Here is an 11,755-nt window from a genome sequence, read left to right on the forward strand (position 1 = left end):
TCGAGGTCAAGTGAAAACTGTCTGACGGGCATGAGGACCTTGCAAGGTACGCACATACCAAATATAGTTATCCTATTACTTATAATAAGAGAGAATTCAACGTTACAAAAATTCTGAACTTTTTTTTCAAGTGGTCACTGAACCATGAAAATGAGGTCAAGGACATTGGACATGTGACTGACGGAAACTTCGTAACATGAGGCATCTATATACAAAATATGAAGCATCCAGGTCTTCCACCTTCTAAAATATATAGCTTTTAAGAAGTGAGCTAACACCGCCGTCGCCGCCGGATCACTATCCCTATGTCGATCTTTCTGCAACAAAAGTTGCAGGCTCGACAAAAATGGAAACATTACTTTTTATATATATCCAAAACAATTTTATTGTATTAATCAACAGTAATCAAAAATATAGAATATTTAACAATTATTATAATCATAAATAGTGCAAATCATAAATTATAAATTTCTGATTAAAAATAAACTTGTAAACATACAGTGATGAAATTATTACAAACAATTTCAATAATACAACATTATTAAAACAACTTAATGCTCTGTTATGTCCAAACCTTAATACTAAATATATCTTATTATATTGAACAAGTATTACAAAATAATTAAAATAAAAAATCATGTAAAAATGGCAAAGGGAGATTGAAATACCTCTTAAATTTCTTGGAGGTGTATATTCTTCTGATAATAATCATTTTTCAAGAACCCACTGTCAGTTGGTATTGATATAATTTTTTTTACACCTAACCTCTAAAAATTGAAGGCCAAAAACTAGGAATTAAAATTTTGCATATTTTTTTTAAATACCCATCATTGTTCAGAAGTAAAAATATTGCTTGAATTTGCGTTAACTGATTGCTATTATGGAATCTGCTCATGCTTCAGAATATTTATGAAAATTTAACACATTAATATTTCTCAAAGCAATTTTTGAAATTTCAGTCCTCTCTTTTGTCTTATATCTGTGTTGAGACTAACTATGACCCCATAATTGGCCCTAGTTTAAATTCAATCACTCATAGAGAATGTTTTCCAAATATCAATGAACAAATCATGGTAATCATGGTAATTATAGACTGACAGCTTAAAGATAATTGCTGTCTTCTGTTCATATTTTTAAATGGTAAAATTATATCAGTTTTGAAAGTTCTCATCAAAAATCTAATTGCTGTAATTAAAATTGAAAATTGTTTCTGTTGTAGACAGAAGAAATTTATAAACCTTCTTGAAGTGCTATTTTTATATTGTTGACTCCTGGGTTCTAAAAAAATTTCCACGGTTCCTTTACTCTGTAGTAGGATATTCTGGTACTTGGTCTAGTAAATACAATTTAGGAGGAAAATCTGCTGTTTTATGTTTTCTATTTGAAAAAAAAACCACCTTAGAAAACAGATAATTATCCACCTATATTTGACCTAGCTTGATTGTATTACTTTTGGTTGTTCTTACATGACTGAGTTGGTAACCTAATTATATTTTATGGAGTCAAAAGTTGGTATATGAAAATAGTCTATTGAGTAGCCAATATTATTAAGTATTAAGGAATTAATGGTGTCAGATGTACAGTATTACAAATGTATTTCATACAATTAAAGGAATATATTTCATTATTTCTCAGTGGTATTCTTATACTGGTAATAGTGACCATATGAAGGTGTTGCATTTTAAGTGCAAGTCTTTGTAAGAATAAGAAAAATTAGTAAAAAAAACAAAACATAGCTGAAAAAAACACCAATCTAACCACCCTATTTTGAAGGTACCTTCATCCTGAGTTAGAAATGTGACGTCTTTTGTATCAGCATTGTCTGGTAATTATAAAAATAATTAGATACATTTCCATTAGTATGGTTGCAAATTATAGAGTTATCTCCCCTTAATTGTTGTTTTTCTAATGTAGTTTAACCAAATTATATCTTGAATAACTATAACAGAGAAAGAAAACAAACATTATATTCATGCACCATTCTGCATGCTAAACTTAAATCAATATAAAGATGAGAGGGGTTTGTTTCTCATGCTTTCACCACTGTCTAATTCTTAGGCAGATTGGGCACTTATACCCAACCCTATCAGAAATTAACCCAAAAAACCCTTGCAAAGACGAATATATGTTGAAAAAAAAATATTCTCATCAACAAATACAATAGCTGGTGGGACTTTATAAAAACAATTGTAAATAACATCAAAATGTATATCAAAACCATGTCAAGGAATAAAAATATTGGCAGTAAATGTATATAGATTGCAAAAACAATACTCAAAGCAGTTAATCATGTCAAAGTCAACAGTACACAAAAATCTATAACAAAATCTACATGCAAGCATATAAGAAATGGTAAGATTCAATTTTATGCATAATACAGTTTCTATTTTATAATAATGCAAATAAGAAAATCATTTAAAATGAAAGGGGCCACCAAAATCAAAATGCTGTAAATTTACATGCTTTTTAAAAAAAATTGATAGCTTAACTTGTATTCATCATTTCCTTAAATTGTTATAACTGTACAAAAAAACAAAAATAAATTTTTGGTCTACTATGATGAAGCTGGAACTGTATAATAAAAAAATTGAAATTCTTTTTTGGCTACAAAAATTGTGACTTGCAAATGAACATGCCTGTACTAACATTCCTAAATGAAATGAACAGTGAAAAAATTCTTAATGAAAAAATCATATCCATGTGATTATAACACATTTATAAAATTTTAAGAGAAAAACAGTACAAAATTGGCTATCAACATGAATGGATTTAATGTCTGATATTATAGTATAACAAATTGAGCAAATCAGGGTTTATCATCTTCAAAATAATTGGAGTATGATTAATTTGCTAAATTGGAATAATATTGGATGGTCTTGTAATTCCTAGTCATCAAATCCTACTGGTCCCTGAGTCTGTACTGATTTAAGACAAGCTTTGACTAGTTTCATTACTTTGATTGTGTCCTCATTGGTTACTCTCATTTCACTTTTACCTGAAAAAAGCACAATATAGCATTGTAATGTTGGAAACCAAACTTTTTTTCAAACATTCAACACAGTTACTAAAAAATTGACTTGATGTTGTCATCAATGCCCATATTTGTAGAAGTTGAAAAAATATCAAAGATGTAAAACCATTTGGTTTGGAAAGTCATTTCAATTGTAGCTATTTTTATGTATGTCATTTAGCACAAACTCACACAAATCAAAGGTTATTTATTACAAATGTATAATGTACCCAAGGTTAGGGGGAGGGGGGGAGGTGCCTTCAACCTTCAAAATAGTTTTACCCTACCACATTTCTGTGTTATTTGGTCTCTTGTGAAGAGGTGTTTCATTGGCAGTCATACCACATCTTCTTCTTTAAATATATTTTCAACTTATAATTAAATTGCAGGTAACCTTAATAAATCAAATTGTTGGCATGCCATTAGCTGAAACAAAAAACTACAAAAACTGAGAGTATGTGTATTTCTTTTTTTACCTTTCAAAAAGTAAATTGTATTTAGATTTAAACCAGGATTTACAAAGTATGCTATCTTTTAAAATTTTCAATATAACACAAAAGCAGAGTAAATTATACAAAATACACAACCTTCGATGATTATTTTCCAAAGTCAATTCTTGATTTTGATAATCTTAACAATATTCCTCATGTTTTTATAAACATACCTTCCATTATATCAAGAAAATGTTCTAGTTCATTGTTATAGGCTTGTGTATATCTGGTAGTAAAATGTGGATGTATTGGACCAGTTAACGTTGTATTGCCTGTACATGTTGTCAATAAGGATGTGTTAGGGTTTTCTACTTTCAACATACCACTATCAAACAAAGCCTGTAATAAATACATTGTTTTATGAATACACCTTATCGCTATTCCCTGCTGTAACAAGAATCTTTACTACCTGAACTATTGACGCCATAGGACAATCACTTTTCCATTGTGGCTTCAGATATTTTGTATTATGACATCAAAATTTTATGGGAACCTGTGTGATGTCCATTAATGGGGGACAAATAGCAATCAGGTGTATTTTATACATTAGTTTCTAAGTTGGCAAGGTATTTAGCCTTTATATGTGTAAAGTTCATTCATATGAAGCAATCTTGTTATTTCGGAACACAATTAGTAATACCAAAATAGAAGGTATCCAAAATTTGAAAATCTTTACAAACAAAAAAGAAAACAAATCTAAAGAATTATTAAATTGCTGGTGTTTTTTTAAATATATATTATATGAAATGACCTTCATATTCTGTATGAAGCACATAAACACTAATATATTTAGGATAAATTTAAGTTTGTGGATAAGTTAAAGATTAAATCACCATTGATATATTGTAATTCACATAGAACAGTATGAATTTATTTTAAAGAAAAGTTTTAAGAAACTTAATTTTTACCTCAAGTCTTTGGTCATAACCATAACCAGATACTCTGCCGTTCTCTAGACAAGCTATCACACCATTCTTATATTTAATAGTCACTATAACTTGGTCCATATCATTACATTTACCAATCTCTGGATCAAAAGCATTTCCTTGTACATATACTGTCTCTGGAATGGATCCAGACAACCATAATGACAGGTCAAGGTCATGGATGGTTGAATCATTCAAAATTCCAGCTGTAAATTTAAATACAAGACATTAAGACATTACTGAAACAGAATAATTCCCTTTATCCGTTTCATCTGGTTTAATTTTGTAATGTGTTATCTGAATAAAACAAATACGAGTATAAAAGAAATAAATAACGATTGTATTTCATATGTAGATTTTCACATACTTGTCCTTAGGGAGCTACTATTTGATTTTTATGGGGGGGCTAGGATGAAAAATTTTGTCCTGCATTTTTTTTTAGCTGTAATCTCTGTCCTGCCTTTTTATTTTTCACTCTGTTCGGTCCTGCCTTTTTTTTTTTTTTAGTTTATCCTGACCTTTTTTTACCTAAATTGTCGTCCTGACTTTTTTTTTTTTGCAAGTGTCTCATCCTGCCTTTTTTTTTTACTCAAAACTCCTGTCCTGCCTATTTTTTTCAAATTTCATCCTAGCCCCCCCCCCCCCATAAAAATCAAATGGTAGCTCCCTTATGGTCTTATTGAAATAATTGTCTGACTACAAATTATTGCAAGTCAATATTTTCATATCAATAATTGCAATATATAACTTAAAGTAGGACCTTTCTGATTTATACCAAAAAGAGGCTTATATGAATCTTCTTTTAGAATCTTTATTGATGTGCTCCATAATCAATTTACAATTTTGGATACATATAACAAAATATAACAATCTTTTGTGCCAATAGCCCATATGTTTTAAGAGAAAAAAATATAAAAAATCAGCAAACAAAACTCAATATTGCCTTTTGCAGACATGTTTCATTCATAATTTGGAGAATTCAAATGAAACACAATCTCAGAATATTTTTTTTTTCTCATAGGGGATATGATCATTTTGAACAATAACACAGTCACGTAGATATAAACAGTTAGTATAAATTTCAATGAAATATACCTCTTTACTTGTAGAGGAAATGTCATTCTCACCCGATGTTTTTATATATGATATTGGAGGAGCTTCTAAATCTCTGCTTGTTGTTTTTATCAAACGTAGATTCCCAAGCTTTTTCTCTTGAATCTGAGAGTAAACCTGATAAAAATCAGGATCAAACCTCCTGCAGAAAAAGAAAGCAAAACAATGAAATTATTATATTTAAGAAATGTTTATGCAATGCAATGTGCCTTCCATCCGGAATGATTTAATGAGCTTAAAATTCATGTTGGGAAACTTACACTTGATCTGAAAATTTGTATATTATGATTATATACTTTCTGATCAATTCATGCAGGCATTCTAGAAGAAAAAAATGTACTGAGTTTTTCAAGCCATGTTCTAGGGGTACAACTTCAAGTAAAATCACTCAGACTCAAGCAGAATAAAACTCATGCATCAGTAACATCGTATATATATATATATTTATATATATATATATAAAAAATTTTTTTTAAATTATTAGATAAAAAATACTTAAAACACAATTTTAGGCAATTTTTAGTGTCCAAGGACATGAAGGCTATAATATCTGCAGAAATGAGTCAATTGGAACGAAACGAAAATTGAGCTTCTTATCAAGTGACTATATACAAAACATCTTATCTATAGATTGAAGCATTACAGAAAGTGTGTAAAACTCCACAGATGGATAAAACCTACAGACGTTTTCAGGTGTTTTTTTGGTACAGTTCTAATCATCTTCCCTGAGAGAATTTTTTTATTTGAGAATTATTGTTTCTCAAAAAGAAGGTTAATGAATCTATCTTAATGTTTCCATTCTTTTGATGTATTCTTCACAATGGTTTGATAATGACAAAATTTATGAAAATGCTGTGTTTCTTAATTTCATCAGCACAAAATCCTGTCGAAAAAATACAAACTTCGGAGTCAAAAGTTTCATGCAGGCATTCTAGTAGAAAAAAAAATGTAAAAAACTGATTTTTTCAAGCCATGTTCTAGGGATACAACTTCAGGTAAAATCACTCAGGCTCAAGCAGAATAAAACTCATGCATCAGTAACATCTTATATAAGAAAAAAATATATTTTCTAATAGATAAAAAATACTTAAAACATTTTAGGCAATTTTTAGTGTCCAAGGGCTATAATTTCTGCAGAAATGGCTTAATTCTTCCCTAAGGGAATTTTTTTTATTTGAGAATTATTGTTTCTCAAAAGAAGGCAAATGAATCTATTTTAATTTTTCCATACTTTTGATGTATTCTTCACAACGGTTTGATAATGACAAAATTTATGAAAATGCAGTGTTTCTTAATTTCATTAGCACAAAATCCTGTCGAAAAAATACAAACTTCGGAGTCAAAAGTCAGTTATATGAAGGGCGGTCAGAGGGGTCCTGATCCCATAATCCCAGGCTTAAAAACATGAAATTTAAATCCAGACATCCCAAAATTCAAAAAAAGAATTCCCGGATCCTGAAAGGGTCAATCTTGAAATCTCGAGCATAAAAACAACCTATCCTGACGTCCCGATAAAAGGTCCTGCCCCCCTCTAATATGAAAATAGTCTATTGCAATATGACAATTTCAGGTCCCCTTATTAATCTGAGTAAAAAACGTACCTGTGTAGAGCATTAAACAATGGTTTATTTTTAGAAGCTGCTACATTGTAACAATCTTCTGTAGTTTTTATATTATCTGTAATTGGTTTCTCACAAAATACTGCCTTGTCTGAAAGCAATATTTATAGTGGTTCAATACAAAAAGTTAATAACACTTGAAAAAATATAAAATAAATTCAACATTAATTTGACCTTATATATTAAAGGAATATCTTCATTTAAACATTTTCCACAATTTGTTCATTGAAAGAAACACTAATTTGAAACTACATGCATTTCTATTACTGTAACTATAAAAGACATTCTTCTGTGATTTTGAAATTTAAGAGGTTTTTTTTGTATCTCAAAACATTTCATAAAAGTTTATATGTGTCCATTGTGCCATCCTTTATTTCATATAGGACAAAAAATAAATACTTACTTGCATTTAAAGAATCTTTGATAATAGCTTCATGTGTGGTAGTTGGAGAACATATCAACACTGCTTTCACACTGAAATAGAATCATTGTTGATTATAAGTATTGATTCATGTTAACTGAATTTTCCAGTGGCATATATTTTACATGTTTCAGGAATAGAACAAATTACACAACACATTAAATTAGAATGCTTAGATAAAGTCAAAATGTGGATTGTTACAAGGAAAAAAAGTTCATTGGAAAAGGGCATACATTATCCATCTATCAAGTCTATGAACCCACTTTTCAGTTATAGTATGAGATTTCAAATGTGAAAGCATTGCATATATTTCAAAACTACTGCCTATGGGTGATCTGTTTGAATGTTGGTTTCATTTCAGACAACAGACTGTTCAAAGAAAATCACTATTATATATTTCTGAGACCATAAGGTATCACAACTGGATTAAATTTGGAAATCCAGTTAAAAACCTAATAATCTAAACCAATCAGTTTTTGAAGTATAATAATGTGTTAAATAATATGGTAAACTATTTCTTACTTTGGATCATTATAAACAGCCTCTAGTTTGTCTGGTGTAGTACATTTAGCTGACAAATTGTAGTCTTTCACAAATTTCTCAGCATCTTCCAACTTGTTTCTTATGATCCAGTTAACTGTAGCTCTGGGGGATAGCATAATGTTCTTCATATGGGCCAAGCCTGAAACATAATTTTGATTAAGTTTTTATTGCAATCTTTGCCATTTTACTTGCTCTGTTTTTCTGATTCCTACATACATGTACAACTTAAGTTTTTATCAATAATGTCACATGCAATTTTTTTTATGTATGACTTATTTTCAAACAAGAGGCTCCAAGGGATTTGAAAAAGTTATCTGGTGCAGGAATATTCATTGATAAGTTACTACAGTGTAAATGTACCAGTTTTTGTTTCTGTTTACTTATAATCTTATTTTTCAAAATCTGATTTTTTTCTCAAAATTCTCTATTCTTGGTAATAGTAGCCAGTATATAATTAAACAGTGGATCAATTTAAATCAAACATAAACTTTCCTAAATTATCTTTTCAGATTTACAGATCTATGTACAAAGGTGGAATATTCTTTGCAAGAAGATTTGGAATTTTTAAGATCATTACTTAAGGTTTGGTGTGACATGAGTATTCCAATACAATGTAATAGACAATAGGCATTTTACGCAAAAACATCTTATGACAAAAATAAGTTATACTGAAATGTTTATGAATTAAAACAGCATTTTTTTGTCTTAAGATGGTCTATCATGTCTATTCTACAAATGTAAATCATGACAAATTACAAATCAAGTTCAAATATTGTTCCGGTCTGGAGATTTTTTGCATAGTTATGGTCCTCGAACTCAGAAAATTCACTCAAATAATCAGGTTTCATCACTTTTTTTCATCATGCTTAAGATATTAATTTGATAATGGGTAGGGTTTGGCCAAACCAAATTATTCTTAAGTGTGGCCTCAGATACCACTATTCATATACATCATTGCACATGTATAGGAATTAGTTAAAGTTTTAACAAGTGAGAAATTTTCATAACTCTTAAAATACATACCCATATTGCCAAGCCCAAATAAGGCAAATCCTACTCTGTGGCTCATAGTGCACTTTTTGAATGCTGAAAAGTAAAAATAGAATGGCTATTATCTGTGACCATGATACTGAATCAATATCTGTTGAGCTAGATAATGTATATTATTTGTATTTTATGTTGGCATGTTGTTTTTAAGCATGATAATTTGCAATACCTTTTAAAATGTTCAGTTGGTTACAATAGAAAAATGTTTTGATATTTGGATCTTATATTTGAATCTAATTCCTATGAGGTTTTATAATTTTAAATAATACAATAATGTAACAAAATTAATGTATGTTTTATCTATTTTTCTACCTTAATTCTTTAGAATTAGTGTTTTAATTTGTTATAAAGATCACTTTACACTAATCCGATGTGAGATTGAATTTAACTTTTACATTCTAACAGCTGTAGCAGTCACAATACTGATCTTATTTTCTAATCAAATTTTCACTGCTCAGGGAATAAGCAAATTGCTGGCATATACATGTACATTTGTAACAAAAAAACATCATTGATACCAGAATATATGGTATAATTGCTACCTGCTTATCGGCTACATATCTTGCTATGTCATGTATGTGGTTACTAAAGTGCTTTTTTCTGCTTATAATGTGATTTTTTTTAATTTGCTACAACTTCAATTTATAAATAAGGAAATGTGGTATGATCATGATGTTTGCTAATGAAACAAATATCCACCAGAGACCAAATGACATAAAAACATCTATAGATTAATAACAATGTTATTTCAACTGATTGGGCAGAGCTTACGTTTTAATAAGAATAAGGACAGTCTATTGAAGATGTGTGTGATAAGGATGATGACAGATATAATTATAATTGATAATCAGTGTCACCAAACAGATATACAAAGGAACTGAGTGTATGATATGGACAAATAACTGGACACTTCATTGATGAGTATATCCCGACACACCTGTCTATAGATAGACTGGTCTTAAATAAGCAAACCAGTTAAGCCCCGCCCAGTCAAGTGAAATAAATCAAGTAATAAATAGTGAAACAATTTAAAACAAGAAAAACCAGTGGCCTGATTTGTTCAATGATAATAATGGAAAGACAATATTGCAGACATTAATTACTGACAACCACATAAAGAATGTGGCAAGGTTAAACATGTTTGTTAGCACAGGACCCGCCATTTAACATAGTGTTGAAACTGCACAACATATAAATAATTGTTTAAATTAATCAGAAATGTCTTGTTTTCCATGTCTTCAAAGATCGACACAATTTACTGGCAGTTTATCAAAATACTAAATATGTTAAAAGCCAATTACAACTTATAAATTTATAAATCATGTCTTCCCTCTTAACTAAGCCTTTGCTTCATATCATGAGGAATGCTTGTTTATGTGATATTTAAAAGTGTTTTTGGTCGATGTGCTGTTTTACCATTCTTATGTGTGCTTATTTTGATTGTTAATTACTTGAGCTTTTTTTTTGGTGCTTGAAGATAAAATGTGCACTTTCTTTAAGAGGATAAAATAATCAACTGATTTTGAGGAATCACCTTAAATAATTTTCCAAAAATAACCGATTATTGTTTAAGACCTTTGATGAACTTGATGAATGACAATAAGCATATTTTGACTAATCACAGAAAATTGGGACCCCCTCTTACCACAACTCTTTACCTTTTCCAGCTAATCATGTCTCAGAGGCAGATTAATGGTGTTAGTGGGAAAAAAGTTGGTTGCTTATTTAGGTAATGAGCAGAAAGGGCCCCATATACACCTTATCACTAATCCCGGCTGACCCAGCCGCTTGAACTATTGACGCGTCATAGGACAATCACTTTTCCATTGTGGCGTCAGATATTTTGTTTTATGACTTCAAAATTTTACGGGAACCTGTGTGATATCCAGTAATGGCGGACAAATAGCTATAAGGTGTATTATGGCAGTCAGTTCCCCCCGCAGTGGTAGGTGTGGTCTATTTTTGAGCTGTCTGTGTTTATTTTAATATGAGGCAGGCGTTACCTGTGATAGGGGACGAAGTCTGTATCAATTATTCTAAAAAAGAAACTACCGTTTTTTTCGTATCAAAAAATTAATATCTCTGATGCTATCGGAAACCTCCAAACTTTTAATACATAATAATAGTTTTGTGTTCGTGTGTCCGGACACAAAATGAATGTCAATTATATTTTGCACCGAAACCTTGCCACTAAATTGCCCGACCCCCCCCCCCCCGCCACTTAATAGATGTTTCTGGATCTGCCACTATGTCTTATGACAACAGTGTTTTATTTACCATTATTAGACCCGACATTAAAGGAACGGTCTCAATGTAAATACAAAAGGAGACATAATCATTTGGACCATGCATGATGCCTTTTTCATGAGTGCAGGGGTTTACAGATCAAATGCGTTCTCCATTATCCCTACTTCTTTTATACTTAACCATACATAATTCATTTTAGTTCCCAATATGAAAATAGTTTTACCTATCTATGACACTTAAAATCTATCACATAAACTTTTAAAGACTATTTTATAAATGTGGTCTCTTGTCTTATCAGTTTGGAGTTACGGATCCGTATCTAATTTTATAGTTTATTT

The 11,755-nt window shown here is 30.2% G+C and overlaps 1 protein-coding gene across 3 annotated transcripts; it reads right to left on the reverse strand.

The window, feature by feature from the left end:
- Nucleotides 1-463: 463 nt before the first annotated feature.
- LOC143068534 (inositol 2-dehydrogenase-like) lies at nt 464-11,747 on the reverse strand. 3 transcript variants are annotated; one of them, XM_076242669.1, is made up of 9 exons: nt 10,816-11,235; nt 9,147-9,209; nt 8,103-8,262; nt 7,563-7,633; nt 7,142-7,250; nt 5,555-5,682; nt 4,410-4,633; nt 3,675-3,840; nt 464-2,995 (listed from the first exon to the last, which is right to left on the reverse strand). In XM_076242669.1, exons 2-9 carry the CDS (start codon nt 9,190-9,192, stop codon nt 2,886-2,888), a joined length of 1,014 nt encoding a protein of 337 aa, XP_076098784.1. In that variant the 5' UTR covers nt 9,193-9,209; nt 10,816-11,235; the 3' UTR covers nt 464-2,885. The 3 variants fall into 3 exon arrangements, with proteins under 3 accessions (XP_076098784.1, XP_076098785.1, XP_076098783.1); XM_076242670.1 differs by having other exon boundaries at nt 10,829-11,234; XM_076242668.1 differs by lacking the exon at nt 10,816-11,235 and adding an exon at nt 11,641-11,747 and having other exon boundaries at nt 465-2,995.
- Nucleotides 11,748-11,755: the final 8 nt, after the last annotated feature.

Source organism: Mytilus galloprovincialis, chromosome 3 (genome assembly GCF_965363235.1).
Source record: "Mytilus galloprovincialis chromosome 3, xbMytGall1.hap1.1, whole genome shotgun sequence".
NCBI lineage: Eukaryota > Metazoa > Mollusca > Bivalvia > Mytilida > Mytilidae > Mytilus > Mytilus galloprovincialis.